General features: G+C 45.4%; 1 protein-coding gene across 1 annotated transcript in view; it reads right to left on the bottom strand.

Annotated features, from left to right (window-relative positions):
* The window catches only part of LOC132816580 (E3 ubiquitin ligase RNF121), a 76,100-nt gene extending 58,155 nt beyond the window's left edge, over positions 1 to 17,945 (bottom strand). The window contains exon 1 of the mRNA XM_060826365.1: positions 17,840 to 17,945. Coding sequence (XP_060682348.1) covers positions 17,840 to 17,932 — 93 coding nt within the window. The 5' untranslated portion in view covers positions 17,933 to 17,945. The remainder of the gene's footprint in view (positions 1 to 17,839) is intronic.
* Between the last annotated feature and the right edge of the window lie 1,789 nt (positions 17,946 to 19,734).

The raw sequence follows: 19,734 nt of genomic DNA on the forward strand, positions 1-19,734 counted from the left end.
ATGCTCTAGTGAAAAATGTCCCAGCTTATCTTTAGAACTAAGGCCTTCCAATCCTGACAACATTCTGGTAAATTTTTTCTGAACCCTCTCCAATTCTTCCAGCTGGGCAACCAGAGCTGTACTCAGTACCTTTTGGTGAAATGCAGCATTCCCACAGACACCTAGGGGTCACTGGCCCAAGACCATTCAAAATGGAGGAGAAGCACCTGAGAAGGTTTGGAGCACCTCAAGACTTTCAGTTGGGAAAAAGCAGAAACCAGGCAAAAACAGCGAAAGGAGCACATTGCCACACCAACACCCAAGCTATCCTTTCCCATGACCACCTGTAACAAAGCCACATTGTTTTATACAGTCATGTACAGACTCACCGTTATTGGATGAGAATCATCCTCATCAGTGAGGGATTGCCAATGATACTGACAAAGTACTGCAGAAGAGGCTTCACCAACATCCTGTACAACCTCAACATGACATCTCAAATTCCATACTCAAAAATCTGAGCAATGAAGGCAAGCGTGTTAAATGCCTTCATAAGCACCCTGTCTACATGCGATGTAAATTTTAAAGAATTGTGTATCAGAACTCCTAGGTCTCTCTGTTCAACAACATTACGCAAGACCGTACCAAGTCCTGCCCTTGTTGGTTTTACCAAAATGTAATACCTCATAATCCAAATTAAACTCCATCTGCCACTCCTCAGCCCATTGACCCAATTGACAAAGATCTTCTTTGTAACCTTAGATAACCTTCTTCACTGTGCATTATACCAGGATCTTCGGTGTCATTTGCAAACTTACAAACCTTCAAAACTATGTCCCTCGTTACTAACCTCTCTACTAATGAAAAAATGCCTTCTAATTCACTCAATCTATGCCCCTCAATTCTGTACTGACCTCTCTATTAATGGAAAACGTCTTATTTACTTTACCTATGGCCCTCAATCTTATTCACTTCTATTAGCTTTCCTTTCAACCGTTGCTACTTGAAGGAAAACAATCCCTGTCTAACCAATCCTTCCTCACAGCTCAGAGCCTCCAATCCAAGCAGCATCCTGGTAAATCCTGTCTGCATCCTTTCACATGCAATTACATCTTTCCTATAATGTGGTGACTGGAATTACATGCAGTACTCCAGTTGAGACATAACCAGTATTACCAGCACAACCTCCTTGGTCCTGTCTTCTATGCTTTAGCTAGTAAAGGTAACTATCCCATATGCCTTTTTAACCACCTCATCTACCTGCTCTATCTTCAGGGTATGAATATGTGAACAAAGTCCATTATCAGTACAATAAATCAGGGTGACATAGGGTAAAGACTTGTAATTGCAAAGCATGTTTCACAACATCCCAAAACACTTTATAGCCAAAGATAGCACTCCTGATAGTGTAGCATTTCCTTAGAAATACTTCCGAAGTGTAGTCACCATTGCAACATAACAACGTAACCGGCAACTTGCACACAACGAGTTGCAAAGAGCAATGCAATAATGACCACCAACTGACTGAAGGATAAATATTGACGGGTCCACTCGGCACAGCTCCCTTGCTTTCCAAAATGATACAAGTTTGGGGCAGGATGTTTTAGCTAGGAACCATGAGATCGCTTTCATCCACCTGACAAGGCAAGGAAGTCCTTGACTTAGTATCTCATCTGCAACGCTGCACCTCAGACAATGCAGCACTGCTTCAATACTGCACTGTAATGGTAGCCTAGATTTCTGTGCTCAAGTCTTTGCAGAGGGATTCCAATGATCTCTAAACTTGGAAGTGCAAGTTCTATCAATAAATGCATAGCTGACGTGGAAAATCAGATATCTATATCTCTTGAACTTTAATCCCAGGGCCCAAACATTCAGCTAAACTAAGAACATTTGTATGACAAATATCACATTTAGTCATAAACAAATTGGAAAAAACAAACACACCAACATGCTGTGCATGATGTAAACGTTTGTTGTAAACCCAGTGCCATTTACAAACCTTTAACCCTCTTGGATTTATTAAAGTTCAGACTTTTTTTTATTAACGAATGCATCCTCTGGCATCTTTCCCCTGTAGCTCCAACGATGACATTCCAGGAAAATATGAAAGAAATGCTGCACTGTTAACATTCCTCCCTCAAGCCACATCACAAACAGGTGAAGCAAGGAACTTCATCCACAAAAGATGGTAGAAGCAAAGTAGTTCAATATTTTTAAGGCAGAAGTACTAAATAGCAAAAGGATGAAGGGTTCAGAAGACAGGACTGTGGAATAATCAGATTTACCATGATCGTATTGAATCGTAGCAGTAGTTTCAAGATGCTTTGTGATCTCCTGTGCTCCTACTGCATAAGATCATTTATCTAGTTTCTTTATGTGGATTCTCATTGTGATCAACATAACTATCATTTCTGTTAACAAAGTAACACTGGCTATATGAAAAATTAATTAATTGCACAAGTAGTTCTTTGGTAGTTAGAAAGGAAAAATTCTATTGACAGAAGATGTTTTGGTGTTAGAGACAATTCACCTATTTAGGGATCATGAGCTGTAGAACTTAAACACCCACTCAAGCACTAGCAAGAGGACTCAGAGTGCAAACATTTGGTTGGCTTTTCTGCACAGTTGGAAGTATCTGGTGGAATCAACTTGAATAGTCTACTTCCACAGCTACGTCTCATGGTATTATTAAAATATTAAATTGTTAAAACAGCAGGTTCCCACCCTGGCTCACAGCTAGCTCTCTCACTGTAGAGTAAGAAGAAAATAAAATTCAAGAAGATTCAAATAAAATTCAGAAAGTTGGAACTGCTGTTTTTTAGTCAAGAGTCCCTATTTGCCCTCGAGTGGATACAGAAAGTCCCATGGCACTATTTGGATGACAATATGGATTCATAAACTAACATCCACTAACAACAGATCTGTTTATTATCACATCCTCAGTACAAGTTGGTTGCTGTGCTTCCTATAAAAATGATTAGACTTCAAAAGGAGGGAATGACCTGAGGTAACCAAAAGATGGAACAGAACACAACCTTTTTCCCTTTGGGTCTGTGTTAGGCCTCCATAGTCCCAGCACAGGTTTATTTCTTCGACTGGATTAAGTGGGCTGGCCTGTGACATTCCATAAAGCTCAGGTTTCTGCCCACACTTGTTAGACATCTGACTCTATTAACCAAGGACAGCCCTGGCCTTCAAGTGTTTTTATTAATCAATCATGATATCGACTGGAGGCTTGTGAATAAATTGCCCAAACTAACTTTAAAAAAATGTAAAGGGCTTCTTCACCTGGATGTAAAATGGGAAGTTTATCCTTCAGTCAGCATCACAAAAAGAGAGATGATCATTATCACCTGACTGCTTGGGGCTTGTTTTGTGCAAACTGCCTGTTATGTTGCCTACATTGCAACGGTGACTGCACTTTATAAGTATTTATAAGGCAATGTTGCAAGTCTCCAGAAACAATGAAAATCTCACTCTCTATCACAAAGTCAGAGTCCTACAGCAAGAGACAGGCCCTTTGGCTCAAAATGCTCCATGCTGACCAAAACACCCACCCACACTAACCCCATTTCCCTGCACTTGGCCCATATCCTTCCAAACCTTTCTTAACCATTGTTGTGGTTCTGTTCGCCGAGCTGGAAGTTTTTGTTGCAAACGTTTCATCCCCTGGCTAGGCGACATCATCAGTGCTCTGGAGCCTCCTGCGAAGCGCTTCTTTGATGTTTCTTCCGGTATTTATAGTGGTCTGTCCTTGTCGCTTCCGGGTGTCAGTTTCAGCTGTCCGCTGTAGTGGTTGGTATATTGGGTCCAGGTCGATGTGTTTGTTGATGGAGTTTGTGGATGAATGCCATGCCTCTAGGAATTCCCTGGCTGTTCTCTGTCTGGCTTGCCCTATGATAGTAGTGTTTTCCCAGTCGAATTCATGTTGCTTGTTGTCTGCGTGTGGGGCTACTAGGGATAGCTGGTCGTGTCGTTACGTGGCTAGTTGATGTTCATGTATGCGGATTGTTAGCTGTCTTCCTGTTTGTCCTATATAGTATTTGTCCTATATAGTGTTTGTCCTATACAGAAACTGAAACACCTGGTCAGCGGATCCAAACACTCCATACAATCAACACAGGAATTCTTGGACGTCATCAGGAATACACACATAGACAAAGAAGAAACCATGATCTCATTCAACGTGACGGCACTGTTCACTTCGATCGACAAAACCCTAGCCAGAGAAACAAAAGCCAACCTACTGGACATACAGAACAGAAAACAGGAGGCGGAACCTATCAACAAAGACGGCATACTTAAACTACTGGACTTGTGCCTCACTACACACTTTACATTCAACAATCAGATATACGAACAAATCAACGGAACACCCATGGGATCACCAATCTCGGGACTCATAGCAGAGGCAGTTATGCAAAGGTTAGAACAAACAGCCCTACCACAAATTCAACCCAAACTCTGGGTCAGATATGTCGATGACACGTTTGTAATCATCAAAAACACGGAAATAGAAAAAACACACCGGATCATCAACGCCACACTCACAGGAATCCGATTCACGAGAGAAGAAGCAAAGGATAGCCAACTCCCATTCCTAGACGTGATAGTACAGAGAACACCGAACGGAGAATTCACAACAAGGGTACACAGGAAAACAACACACACAGACCAAGTCCTAAACTATGAAAGTAACCACCCCAACACACACAAACGAAGCTGCATCAGGACACTATTCAAAAGAGCCACAACACACTGCAGTACACCAGAACTGCGAAAAGAGGAAGAGGAACACCTATACAAGGTATTCGCCAAAAACGGATACCCGCGCTACTTTATCATCAACAGATGCCTAAGAGACAGACCACGGAACGAGGACATGACACAACCAAAAGGACTAGCCACACTACCGTACATCAGGAGCGTTTCAGAACTGACAGCCAGACTACTGCGACCCTTAGGACTCATAACGGCACACAAACCAACAGCCACGCTCAGACAACAACTCACTGGAACAAAGGACCCGATACCCAACATGAGCAAAACTAATGTAGTTTACAAAATACCATGCAAGGACTGCACAAAACACTATATAGGACAAACAGGAAGACAGCTAACAATCCGCATACATGAACATCAACTAGCCACGAAACGATACGACCAGCTATCCCTAGTAGCCACACACGCAGACAACAAGCAACATTAATTCGACTGGGAAAACACTACTATCATAGGGCAAGCCAGACAGAGAACAGCCAGGGAATTCCTAGAGGCATGGCATTCATCCACAAACTCCATCAACAAACACATCGACCTGGACCCAATATACCAACCACTACAGCGGACAGCTGAAACTGACACCTGGAAGCGACAAGGACAGACCACTATAAATACCAGAAGAAACATCAAAGAAGCGCTTTGCAGGAGGCTCCAGAGCACTGATGATGTCGCCTAGCCAGGGGACGAAACGTTTGCAACAAAAACTTCCAGCTCGGCGAACAGAACCACAACAACGAGCACCCGAGCTACAAATCTTCGCACAAACCTTTCTTATCCATGTATTTCTCCAAATGCATTTTAAATGTTGTTAATGTACTCGCCTCAACCACTTCTGCTGGCAGCTCATTCCACATGCGTGCCACCTCATGTGTAAAAACATTGCCCCTTAGGTTCCTTTTTATTCTTTCCCCTCTAACCTTAAATTGATGCCCTCTAATCTTCGATTCCCCACTTCTTGGAAAAAGACTGAATGCATTCACCCTTTCCATGCTTCTCATGATTGTGTACACTTCTATAAGATTCCCTCCTCAGTCTCCTATGCTTCTAAAAAAAAGTCCAAACTTGTCTAACCTTTCACTTAAACTCAGATTCTTGAGTTCTGGCAACATCCTTGTAAATTTTTTCTGCACTTTTTTTTACTTTAATATCATTCCTACAGCAAAGTGACCAAAACTGAATACAATACTCTAAGTGCAGCCTCACCAACATGCTGTACAAGTGCTCCGTAACTTCCCTACTTCTATACCCAACGCCCCATCCACCAAAATGGGATGGCTATTCCAGAAACAGACCAGCATTTAGGCTGGAAGATCAAGAGAGTCAAGAGCTACTTCTAGGAGATGACATTTACTAACCTTGTTAGGTCCACTCTCTCACTTAAAATAGGTTGCAAGACATTGAATTTGCATACTGTCAATTACATCCTAAAGACATTCCAAAGGATTTGACAGTCAATGAATTACTTTGTGAGCGTATTCACGGTCGTTACGGAGACAGCTCATGGACGCAATAAAATCCTATAAACTGCAATGAGGTGAATGAGTTAGTCAGTTTCAATAGCATTGGATGATCAGTTTTACGTTTCACAGGGCAGTGGGAGAACTCAGTGTTCTTCTCAAAAAATTCTGAATGCAACACTATTTCAGTGCTCCACTGCATTAAATCCTGTATAGCAGTTGGAACCCACAACTTCCTCACTCAAAACAGTGAGATTGAAGACTCCAAGCTTCCAATTAACTACTCACTAAACACAAAAGATCGCTAACCTGCCAGAGGCTAGGGTAGTAACTCATGATGTCAGTGCTGCCGCCAAGCGTGACCAGAATAAAAGAATCTATATGGTTCCGAACAAAACTTCCAACACTGACTGCATACATCATCACCTCAAACAGCATTTCACATCAGTGCCAAAGACCAGTCACAAAATGACCTTGACAGATGCAAGGTAAAGTCGCCCTTGTCCTATGGGACCATAGGGTGGCTTTCTCATTTGTAAGAGAGCTGACTGGTGGTGGTTTAACCAGAGGATCACCGCACCTCAGGTGGGGTCGAGAAGGAGAATCTTTCATGGTAACCTCAGCTGATATGGGAATTGAGCCCACTGCACTACATTGTAAACCAGCCATCCAGCCAACTGACCCCCTCAGCAGATGCATATAAGTTCTACAAAACGAGTTGTATTTATATAGCTCTCTTACATAAAGCAAAATTGGCCACCAAGCTGCATGAGGCCAATGTGAGAAAAGGCAACGAAATATCTAGTCTAAAAGGAGCAGAGAGGGGTTGGAAGATGGACAGCTTTAGGAAGTGAAGTCCAGAACTCAGGGTCTCAGCATTGAGAGCATAGTCACCAATACTGGGGGCAAATGCAAGAATTTCAAGAAAGCAGATAGCTTTGAGGATTTATTCTTTATTCTTTCATGGAATGCATGAGTTGCTGGCATCCTTAATTGTCTGTGAACTTTGAGTGGGGTACTAGACCATTACTGAGGGCAGTCAACAGTCAACCAAGTCTCAAGTCACAAGCGGGACAGACCGGTTAAGGAAGAAAGGTTTCCTTCCTGAGAGGACAGTAGAGATTGGTTTTACAAAAAATAACCACAGTAAATGTTGCTAATTACAGATCTAATTAAATAAAATTAAATGCAACAAGCCATTGTGGTGAGACCTGGGCACATGCCCCTGAACAATAGTCTGGGCTCCAGATTACCCTGCCCAGTGTTTCATCCCCCTCAATTGTTGACGTTATGGTACCAAGCAGATTACAGACATTGGGACATAAAAAATAGAAGTCAGCCATTCAGCCCCTTGAATCTGTCCTATCATTCGATTAGATTATGGCTGATGCTCTACCTTAGCACCAATAATTAACTTTGCATCAAATATGACTCTTCCTCACAACTCACTGCAGCCCGACCTGCCAGGTTTGTCCAGCGCTTTCTGCTTTCATTTCAGATTTCCTGCTGGATTTTGATGACCGTTTCACAGCTCCACAGACTAATACCCAACTCCAGAATTTAAAAAAAATACATTCAGTAATAAATGTATGTAAGTTCTTCCAGTTGGCACGGTAGGACTTGAATCTGTCTCAAAAAATATTAATCTGAGTTTCTGGATTACTAGTCCAGACACTTATTATTACACCACTGCCTCCTCCCTTGCTCTTCTTAACTAAGTCAGCTATAAATAGTGAAAACAAAGAAATCTCCTTAAAACCCCAACACAATACAGCTATACTCAAAACTGCACATAGAAACCAGAAAACAATAGAAAGTAGCAGTGCACAAGCAAAAGAAAATTTTCAAGAACTAAAGCTAAAGTGGTCAGACATAAATCATAGCAGATGCCATGTTCTGAAAATCCTTTTACAAGTTACTGGGGAGGAAAGGGGATTCAGTTAGGCAACTGGCTGTATTCTGATTGAAAAACTGGCAAACCATTCAACAATTACATCTGCATGAGCCTACGTGGGCTCCCCACAACAGCATGTAAACATAGCTCAAGGCAGTAGATAGAATTAATTTCAATTAATAAACCTAGAATATAGAATAAGGTTCTAAAAGGGGAGAGCAAACAGCCAGAAATCGTGTTACATATTGGCACTAATGATATAGTCAGGAACAGGATTGAGGATATAAAAAGTGATTTCAGGGAGTTAGGATGGAAGCTGCAAAGCAGGACGAACAGAGTAGTGTTCTCTAGTTTATTACCGGTGCCACGAGATAGCGAGGCGAGGAACAGGGAGTGGGTGCAGCTTAACATGTGGCTGCGCAACTGGTGTAGAAGGGAGGGCTTCAGGTATGTAGATAATTGGGATGCCTTCTGGGGAAGGTGGGACCTGTACAAGAAGAATGGGTTGCATCTGAACTGGAAGGGGACCAATGTCCTGGGTGGAAGGTTTGCTCGAGTAGTTCGAGAGGGTTTAAACTAGTATGGCTGGGGTTTGGGGGGGGGGGGGGGGGGGAACCTGAGCTGTATACCGGAGGTGAGAGTTGATGCAGATGAGGCAATAGCAAGAGGTCGACCAGATAGTGGGAAGGATTTTCCTGGGAAGGATCCAAGGGATCAGTTAAAGTGTGTTTGCTTTAATGCAAGGAGTATCAGAAATAAAAGTGATGAACTTAGAGCATGGATCAGTACCTGGTGCTATGATGTTGTGGCCATAACAGAGACATGGGTTTCTCAGGGGCAGGAATGGTTGCTGCATGTTCCAGGGTTTACAGCATTTAAAAAGAATAGGGAGGGGGGCAAAAAAGAGGAGGGGGTGGAGCACTACTAATCAGAGAGGGTATCACAGCTATAGAAGTTTCCACTGTCGAGGAAGATCTGCCTACCGAGTCAGTGTGGGTGGAAATTAGGAACAGCAAGGGAGCAGTCACCTCGTTAGGGGTTTACTACAGGCCCCCCAGTAGCAGCAGGGAGATGGAAGAAAGCATAGATCGGATGGAAAAGTGTGGATGTAGTAGGGTTGTTGCAATGAGTGACTTTAACTTTCCCAACATTGATTGGAACCTCCCTCGAGTAGAAGATTTGAATGGAGCTGTTTTTGTAAGATGTATTCAGGAGGGTTTCCTAACTCAGTATGTTGACAGGCCGACGAGGGGAGAGGCCATTCTAGACTTGGTGCTCGGAAACGAGCCGGGGCAGGTATCAGATCTTGTGGTGGGAGAGAATTTTGGAGATAGTGACCACAACTGCATCACATTCTACATAGCTATGGAGAAGGAGGGGATTAGGCAAAATGGGAGGATATTTAATTGGGGAAGAGGAAACTATGATGCGATTAGACAGGAGTTAGGAAGCATGGATTGGGAGCAATTGTTCCATGGTAAAGGCACTATCGACATGTGGAGACTGTTTAAGGAACAGTTGTTGCAAGTGATGAATAAATATGTCCCTCTGAGACAGGCAAGAAGTGGTAAGATAAAGGAACCTTGGATGACGAGAGCGGTGGAGCTTCTCGTCAAAAGGAAAAAGGTAACTTACATAAGGTGGAGGAAGATAGGGTCAAGCTCAGCTCTAGAGGATTACAGGCAGGTGAGGAAGGAGCTTAAAAATGGTCTGAGGAGAGCCAGGAGGGGGCACGAGAAAGGCTTGGCAGAACGGATTAGGGAGAACACAAAGGCATTTTACACTTATGTGAGGAATAAGAGAATGGTCAAAGAAAGAGTAGAGCTGATCAGGGATAGCATAGGGAATTTGTGTGTGGAGTCTGAGGTGGCAGGGGAAGCCCTAAATGAGATTTTGCTTCTGTCTTTACGAAAGAAACGAACTTTATAGTGAATGAAACCTTTGAAGAGCAGGTGTGCATGCTAGAATGGATAGAGATAGAGGAAGCTGATGTGCTGAAAATTTTGTCAAACATTAAAATTGACAAGACGCCAGGCCCGGACCAGATTTGTCCTCGGCTGCTTTGGGAAACGGGAAATGCAATTGCTTTGCCACTTACGAAGATCTTTGCATCCTTGCTCTCCACTGGAGTTGTACCTGAGGACTGGAGAGCGGCAAATGTAATTCCTCTCTTCAAGAAAGGAAATAGGGAAATCCCTGGCAATTACAGACCAGTAAGTCTCACGTCTGTTGTCTGCAAGGTATTAGAAAGGGTTCTGAGGGATAGGATTTATGACCATCTGGAAGAGCATGGCTTGATTAAATGCAGTCAACACGGCTTTGTGAGGGGCAGGTCATGCCTCACAAACCTTATCGAATTCTTTGAGGATGTGACTAGAAAAGTTGATGAGGGTTGAGCTGTGGATGTGGTGTATATGGATTTCAGCAAGGCATTTGATAAGGTTCCCACGGTAGGCTTATTCAGAAGGTCAGGAGGAATGGGATACAGGGGAACTTAGCTGTCTGGATACAGAATTGGCTGGCCAACAGAAGACAGCGAGTGGTAGTAGAAGGGAAATATTCTGCCTGGAAGTCTGTGATGAGTGGTGTTCCACAGGGCTCTGTCCTTGGGCCTCTACTGTTTGTCATTTTTATTAATGACTTGGATGAAGGGATTGAAGGATGGGTCAGCAAGTTTGCAGACGACACAAAGGTTGGAGGTGTCGTTGACTGTATAGAGGGCTGTTGTAGGCTGCAGCGGGGTAGTGACAGGATGCAAAGATGGGCTGAGGGGTGGCAGATGGAGTTCAACCTGGATAAATGCAAGGTGATGCATTTTGGAAGATCAAATTTGAAAGCTGAGTACAGGATTAAGGATAGGATTCTTGGCAGTGTGGAGGAACAGAGGGATCTTGGTGTGCAGGTACATAGATCCCTTAAAATGGCCACCCAAGTGGACTGGGTTGTTAAGAAAGCATATGGTGTTTTGGCTTTCATTAACAGGGGGATTGAGTTTAAGAGTCATGAGATCTTGTTGCAGCTCTATAAAACTTTGGTTAGACCGCACTTGGAATACTGCGTCCAGTTCTGGTCGCTCTATTATAGGAAAGATGTGGATGCTTTGGAGAGGGTTCAGAGGAGGTTTACCAGGATGCTGCCTGGAATGGAGGGCTTATCTTATGAAGAGAGGTTGACTGAGCTCGGACTTTTGTCATTGGAGAAGAGGAGGAGGAGAGGGGACCTAATTGAGGTTTACAAGATAATGAGAGGCATAGATAGAGTCGATATCCAGAGACTATTTCCCAGGGCAGAAATGACTAACACGAGGGGTCATAGTTTTAAGCTGGTTGGAGGAAAGTATAGAGGTGATGTCAGAGGCTTTACACAGAGTTGTGAGAGCATGGAATGCGTTGCCAGCAGCAGTTGTGGAAGCAAGGTCATTGGGGACATTTAAGAGACTACTGGACATGCATATGGTCACAGAAATTTGAGGGTGCATACATGAGGACCAGTGATCGGCACAACATCGTGGGCTGAAGGGCCTCTTCTGTGTTGTACTGTTCTATGTTGTTCCATGTTCTATAGACAGAATCTTTGTAACTCTGGCCATGAAACTATGACTGATAGTCCTAAAAACTCTTGTGGTTTATTAATGACCTTTGGGTAAGGATACTTGCCATCCTTGCCCTAACGGACAGACATGTGTTTCCAGATGAAGAATCACAATTTTTACAGCTTGGAAAGATCTCTTCGTTCACCAAGTCCACAACGATAATCAAACATCCATCGGTATTAATCTCACATTCAGAGTCATAGCGACGTACAGCACAGAAACAGACCTTTTCGGCCCAACTTGTCCATATCGATCAGATATCCCAACCTAATCTAATCCTATTTGCCAGCACTTGGCCCATATCACTCTAAACCCTTCCTAATTATATACTCATTCAGATGTTTCCAGCAATTTTGAGATCAATAAATGTCCCCTCCAATAGCCTAGCAAGCCAGTCAATAACAGTCTCCACTGCCCTTCAGGTAAAACAGAGGGTTCCAAGTCTTTGAAACCCCATTTTTTACAACTGAATCATTGAATATCTTCAGGTCAAAGGCAGACAGATTGTTGACACCCAAGGGGGTGAAAGGCTATCGGGGTTGGCAGGAATGTGGAGTGATCAAATTAACCATGATGCTATCAAATGGCAAAACAAGCTTGAAGATCCATATGGGGTTGAAAGCGTGGTGTTGGAAGAGCACAGCAGGTCAAGCAGCATCTGAGGAGCAGGAGAACCGATGTTTTGGGCAAAAGGCCTTCATCAGCCCTGCATCATTCATTCCTGATGCAGGGCTCTTGCCTGAAAAGCCGATTCTGCTGCTCCACAGATGCTGCCTGACCTGCCGTGCTTTTCCAGCACCACACCCTTGAGTTTGATCTCCAGAATCTGTGGTCCTCACTTTCTCCCTGAAGAATCATATGACCTATTCCTGCTCCCAAAGAGTATGCAAGAGAATTTCAGTAATCTAGGTTCAGCACCAGTCCCAGCATCTTCAATCTATACCTGTGAGGGAGGTAGAGGAGGGTCAGAGACATTATACAAAGTAATAGAAACAAAAGGCTAATTTATGGGGTGACCCGTCACTCGACCCATTCTCATATGTTAAAGTTATAGAGACATACAGCACGGAAACAGACCCTTTGGTCCAACTTGTCCGTGCCAATCTCATATCCTAAACTAATCTAGTCCCATTTGCCAGCGTTTGGTCCAGATCCCTCTAAACCCTTCCTATCTAGATGACTTTTAAATACCATTGTATCAGCCTCCACCACTTCCTATAGTAGCTCTTTCCAAACATGTACTACCCTCTGCACAAAAATGTTGTTCCTTAGATTCTTTTTAAACTCCTTCCCCGCTCACCTTAAACCTATGCCCTCTGGTTTTGAACTCCTCAACCCTGGGGAAAAGGACCTCGGCTGGTCACCCCATCCATATCCCCTCTTGATTTTATAAACCTCTATAAGCTTACCCCTCAGCCTCCGACACTCCAAAGAAAATAGTCTCAGCCTATTCAGCCTCCCCCATAGCTCAAACCCTCCAACCCTAGCAAAATCCTTGAAAATCTTTTCTGAACCCTTTTAAGTTTCACAATATCTTTCCCAAAACAGGGACACAGAATTGAATGCAGTATTCCATAAGTGGCCTAATCAGTGCCCTGTAGAGCCAACTCCTATACTCCAGACACTGACCAATAAAGATCTTGCTAAAGCTATACAGGTGCGAGTCAGCCCACGGTTGGAATACTTTGAACAGCACTGAGCCCTTTATCCAAGCAAAATTATCCTGGTGTTGGAGACAGTCCAGAGAAGGTTCATTAGGTCGATCCTTGATATGGAGGGACTGTCTGATGAGAAGTTGAGTAGATTGAGCCTACACTCTTTGGAGTTTAGAAGAATGGGAGGTGGCCTAATTGAAATATACAAAGCTTTAGGAGCTTGACAAGGATAGCTGCACAGAGGTTGTTCCTCCTTGTAGTAGAGTCTAAGATCAGAGGGCATAACCTCAAAGTGATGAATTTGTTGAATTCTTTACCACAGAGGTTTGTCAAGGCTGGGTCAGGAAGTATATTCAAGGCCAAGATAGACAGATTATTAATCAGCAAGGGAATCAATAATTATGGGGAAAAGGTAGGAAAGTGGAGTTGAGGATTATCAGATCAGCCATGATCTCATTGAATAAATGGATCAATGGGCCAAGTGACCACCTTTTGCTCTTGTGGTCTTAAGGTAGCGCCAACAAATGATAAGAATACAATTAAGTTAAAGGAAATAAAAGGTGAATCGGGGTAGATGAGCTGTGGAATTCAGAACATAATAGATAACCATAATGTTACGGATTAGCAGAGAAAGCTTAAAAGGCAAATAACCTACTTCTGCTTCTAATTCATAAGTTTGTATGCAAGTTGGCCCCAAATCTGTTCAAGACCAGATCGTCTAGCCCCTACAGGTCCTCTGTCCCAAGAAATTACAGTCCTTCCTCCTGCACCATCATTCCAGCAACTCAGACAAGGTTGACAGGAAAAGTGAGCAGCTGAACAATGTGGTACTTTCAAAAAAGAAATGGTTTGGACACAGTTGAGGTGCTTTCCCTTGTAAAGGAAGGGAGGACAAACAAATCCTGAGCTCCCTGGCTGAAAAACATTTAGAAATTATGAAGAAGAAACAGTGTGCTTATGACAAACATCATAGAAAATCTGAGTTTCAGACTGAATGGAAAAGATTTGGAGAAGTGGTGAAAAACAAATAAAAGCAGAGTGCATGTGAAAAGAGACTGGCAGCTAACTTAAAGGGAATCTTCTGTAGGCTTATAAAAAGTGAATAAAAAGAAGTGTGGCCCATTAAAGACCAAAAAGGAGGGTTACATATTGAGATATTAAATTCTGCATCTGCACAGGCAGAGGATGATTTGAGTGGTCTGGCAGACTGAAAAGTAGATAAATCTCCAGAGCCAGATAAAATGTACTCCAGGCTGTTCAATGAAGAAAGGGAAGAAATAGCAGAGACGCTTGCAAAGAATTTCAATTCCTCTATGGCAATGGAGAGGTGCTAGAGAAGTGGAGGAGAGCCAGTTTGGTGCCATTATTATTCTGGAAAACAGCAAGGAATAAACCAGAAAAATACAGAACAATTGGTCTGTGCTCAGCAGAGCAGAAACAATTGGAAGCAATTCTGAGGGACAGAATTACACCACGTTTGGAGTGTCTGGGTCTAATTAAGACCAGTCAGCATGGTGTTGTTCAGTGGCAGTTATGTCAGTCATACATGACAGAATTATGTCAGTCACACATGACGAAGACCAGGTGTGACAGCAGTGCTTTTGATGTAGCCTACTTGGACTTCGGCAAAGTGTTTGATAAGGCCCTACACATGAGACTGATAACAAAGGTAAAAGCTATGTGATCTAAGCAAGTTTGGTAAACTATTGCTCCAATCCCAACCTCACCATCAAGCCAGCAGATAAAGGGGGCGCAGTGGTAGTCTGGCACACTGACTTCTACACCGCTGAAGCTAAACGCCAACTCGAAGACACCTCTTTCTATTGCCCCCTCGACCATGACCCCACCCCCCATCACCAAACCATCATCTCCCAGACCATACAGAATCTCATCACCTCAGGAGATCTCCCACCCACAGCTTTCAACCTCAGAACCGGGCAGTGTGGGGTTCCCGGACTACCTCCTTCCCAAGATCCACAAGCCTGACCACCCTGGCCGACCCATTGTCTCAGCATGCTCCTGCCCCACTGAACTCATCTCTACCTACCTCAACACTGTCCTATTCCCCCTAGTCCACGAACTCCCCACATATGTTCAAGACACCACCCACGCCCTCCACCTCCTCCAAGACTTCCGTTTCCCCGGCCCCCAATGCCTCATCTTCACCATGGATATCCAATCCCTCTACACCTCCATCCGCCATGACCAGGGCCTCCGAGCCCTCCGTGTTTTTCCTCTCCAGACGTCCCCAACAGTACCTTTCCGACACTCTCATTCGTTTTGCCGAACTGGTCCTCACCCTTAACAATTTCTCCTTCGAATCCTCCCACTTCCTCCAGACCAAAGGGGTAGCCATGGGCACACGTATGGGCCCCAGCTATGCCTGTCTCTTTGTTGGCTACGTAGAACAGTTGATCTTCCATAATTACACCGGCACCACTCCCATTTCTTCCTCTGCTACACTGATGACTGCATTGGCGCCACCTCGTGCTCCCGCGAGGAGGTTGAGCAATTCATCAACTTCACCAACACATTCCACCCTGACCTTAAATTTACCTGGACCATCTCTGACACCTCCTTCCCCTTCCTGGACCTCTCCATCTCCATTAATGACGACCGACTTGACACTGACATTTTTTTTTTTACAAACCCACCGACTCCCACAGCTACCTGGATTACACCTCTTCCCACCCTACCTCTTGCAAAAATGCCATCCCGTATTCCCAATTCCTCCACCTCCACTGTATCTGCTCCCGGGAGGACCAGTTCCACCACAGAACACAGCAGATGGCCTCCTCCTTTAGAGACCGCAATTTCCCTTCCCACATGGTTAAAGATGCCCTCCAACGCATCTCGTCCACATCCCGCGCCTCCGCCCTCAAAGCCACCCCTCCAACTGTAACAAGGACAGATCACCCCGGTGATCACCTTCCACCCTACAAACCTTCGCATAAACCAAATCATCTGCCAACATTTCCGCCACCTCCAAAAAGACCCCACCACCAGGGATATATTTCCATCCCCACCCCTTTCCGCCTTCCGCACAGACCATTCCCTCTGTGACTATCTGGTCAGGTCCATACCCCCCTACAACCCACCCTCCCATCCTGGCACCTTCCCCTGCCACCGCAGGAACTGTAAAACCTGCATCCACATCTCCTCCCTCACCTCCATCCAAGGCCTGAAAGGAGCCTTCCACATCCAAAGTTTTAACTGCACATCCACTAATATCATTTATTGTATCCGTTGCTCCCGATGCGGTCTCCTCTACATTGGGGAGACTGGGCACCTCCTAGCAGAGCGCTTTAGGGAACATCTCCGGGACACCCGCACCAATCAACCACACCGCCCTGTGGCCCAACATTTCAACTCCCCCTCCCACTCCTGGGCCTCCTTCACTGCCACTCCCTCACCACCAGACGCCTGGAGGAAGAACGCCACATCTTCCGCCTTAGAACACTTCAACCCCAGGGCATCAATGTGGACTTCAACAGTTTCCTCATTTCCCCTTCCCCCACCTCACCCTAGTTCCTAACTTCCAGCTCAGCACTGTCCCCATGACTTGTCCGGACTTGCCCTACCTGCCTATCTTCTTTTCCACCTATCCACTCCACCCTCTCCCCTCTGACCTATCACCTTCATCCCCTCCCCCACTCACCCATTGTACTCTATGCTACTTTCTCCCCACCCCCACCCCCTCTAGCTTATCTCTCCATGCTTCAGGCTCTCTGCCTTTATTTCGCTGCAGTTTGGATGCTGCCTGAACTGCTGTGCTCTTCCAGCACTCACCAATAATTGGCTGAGTTGCAAGAAGAAGAGGGCAGTATTGAGTGAAACACTGACACAGTTAGTTGGGCTTGTGGTCTAATGATACATGTATTTTCTCTATGTCTATGTTTTGTTGATCAGTAATATGCCTACAGGCTGGTTTGAAGTGCAGAGTGATGCCTACAGTCCGGGTTCAATTCCCGCATCAGGTCAGGCGACCACTGAAGGACTCTCCTTCTCAACCTCTCCCCTGCTTGAGGTCTGGTGACCCTCAGGCCAAACCACCACCAGTCATCCATCTCTCCCTCTGATGAGGGGGTAGCCCTGTGGCCTGGCGAGAGTATGGCAGCTTTTATGTGGGTTATTGAGATGTAACTGTAAACCTCTGATTCATCAGGAGTGGCTCTGCAGCTGAGGTTTGTCCGTGGTCAGTCCTCCACCACAGGCTGCCCCCCCCGAGAGGATCAGGAGGAAAGGTGGCACCACAACAAGGGGTAGGTACCGGGGGCATCACGGCGGGTGACAACACTCTAACCACAGGCGGGTGGCGGGTGGCGGGCGGCGGGCGGCGGGCGGGCGCCGCAGCTTTGCTCTGAATTCGTGTCAGTGTCAGTGAGGAGGATCCCCCGGCCCACGGCCGCTCCACACGGAGCTGACCACAGGCCGGGGCGTGGGCAGGGGAGGCCATCAGCCGCCCTGCCTTCCTTACCGGCTCGTCCTCGTCGTCCCCCGGCAGCCGGTGCCCCTCTCCTTGCGGCCCGGGTCCGTGCCCGTGGCCGTGAAGCTCCATCACCGCCGCCATCTTTAGCCTAGTAACCCAAGAACGCCGCCTCCCATTGGTTCGGCCGGCCCGTCCAATCGGCGGTCACGATACTCCGGGAAGGGACGGGGGGGCGGGAACCCGAACACGTCACTGACCACGCTCACGGAGTGGCCACGCCCCGCCCCGTCACGTGCTCGCAGGTCACGTGCTGTCAGGTGTTGCAATGTCAATGTATCCTGGGTACCCAGCTGTAGGTGGGAGTCAGCAGGTGGGTGGAGCCCCAAGAATCTGAGGCCTCTGATTGGCTGTTAACCTGATTGATCAGGGAGCCCTGGCTGACAGGTACAAGCGGGATGTCTTGGTGACCGGATACTGGCCTCTCAGTTGTCCATGAGTTGGAGTAGAAGCACAGAATTTCTATAGTGTGGAACCAGGCCCACCCAGTCCCCCAGTACCCTAACTGTGCATTTACCACGGCAAATGCACCTAATCTACACATCTCCGGACACTAAAGGTAACTTAGCATGGCCAATCCACCCAGCCTGCACATTTTTAGACTATGTGAGGAAACCGGTGTACCCGGAGGAAATCCATTCAGACAACAGGGGAACATGCAAACTCAAGACAGACATCTGATCAAAGGCAGAATTGAATCTGGGTCCCTTGTGCTGTTAGGCAGCAGTGCTGACTACTGAGCCACCATGGGCTAAGCATTTCTAACCTATTTTGGGAAGCTTGACTTGTTCAATTCTGCCATCAAAGAGTGGGGCCAGTATTTGGAAATAATGTGTTATTTTTTTCTGGGCAAACGATATTGGGGAAGACAAAAAGCAACAACGATTCTCCTGACAGCGTAGGTAGCTTTTTCGGTTTTTGGTAGCCTAACATTCCTGAAGGCACCAGATACTAAAAACCTTTCTAGACGCAGGCAGATAGGATAGTGAAGAAGGTGTTTGGTATGCTTTCCTTTATTGGTCGGAGTATTGAGTACAGGAGTTGGGAGATCATTTTACGGCTGTACAGGACATTGGTTAGGCCACTGTTGGAATATTGCATGCAATTCTGGTCTCCTTCCTATCGGAAAGATGTTGTGAAACTTGAAAGGGTTCAGAAAAGATTTACAAGGATGTTGCCAGGGTTGGAGGATTTGAGGTACAGGTAGAGGCTGAACAGGCTGGGGCTGTTTTCCCTGGAGTGTTGGATGCTGAGGGGTCACCTTATAGAGGTTTACAAAATTATGAGTGGCATGGATAGGATAAATAAACAAAGTCTTTTCCCTGGGTGGGGGAGTCCAGAACTAGAGGGCATAGGTTTAGGGTGAGAAGGGAAAGATATAAAAGAGACCTAATGGGCAACTTTTTCAGGCAGAGGGTGGTACATGTATGGAATCAGATGCCAGAGGAAGTGGTGAAGGCTGGTACAAATGCAACATTTAAGAGGCATTTGGATGGGTATGTGAATAGGAAAGGTTTGGAGGGATATGGGCTGGGTGCTGGCAGATGGGACTAGATTAGGTTGGGATATCTGGTCGGCATGGACAGGTTGGACTGAAGGGTCTGTTTCCATGCTGCACATGTCTCTGACTCTAGTTGAGAGATTTAGCTAAGGAACATTGTGACCCAAGCCTCCTCTAATTCTGAAATGCTATTGGTTTTACTCGGCAATTCGAGAATCTAATCATAACCAGCAGAATCTGTATCGGGATTTTTGATAAGGTCAAGATGATTCGCAAAAGCATGTGATTTTGGTTTAACCCTAAATAAGATGCTGAGAGACCGCTGTGTGGGATTAATGGTGTGACCGTTCCAAAAGCACCTAATAGCTGAAGCTGAGCTGGACTA

This window comes from Hemiscyllium ocellatum, chromosome 6, assembly GCF_020745735.1.
Source record: "Hemiscyllium ocellatum isolate sHemOce1 chromosome 6, sHemOce1.pat.X.cur, whole genome shotgun sequence".
Lineage (NCBI taxonomy): Eukaryota > Metazoa > Chordata > Chondrichthyes > Orectolobiformes > Hemiscylliidae > Hemiscyllium > Hemiscyllium ocellatum.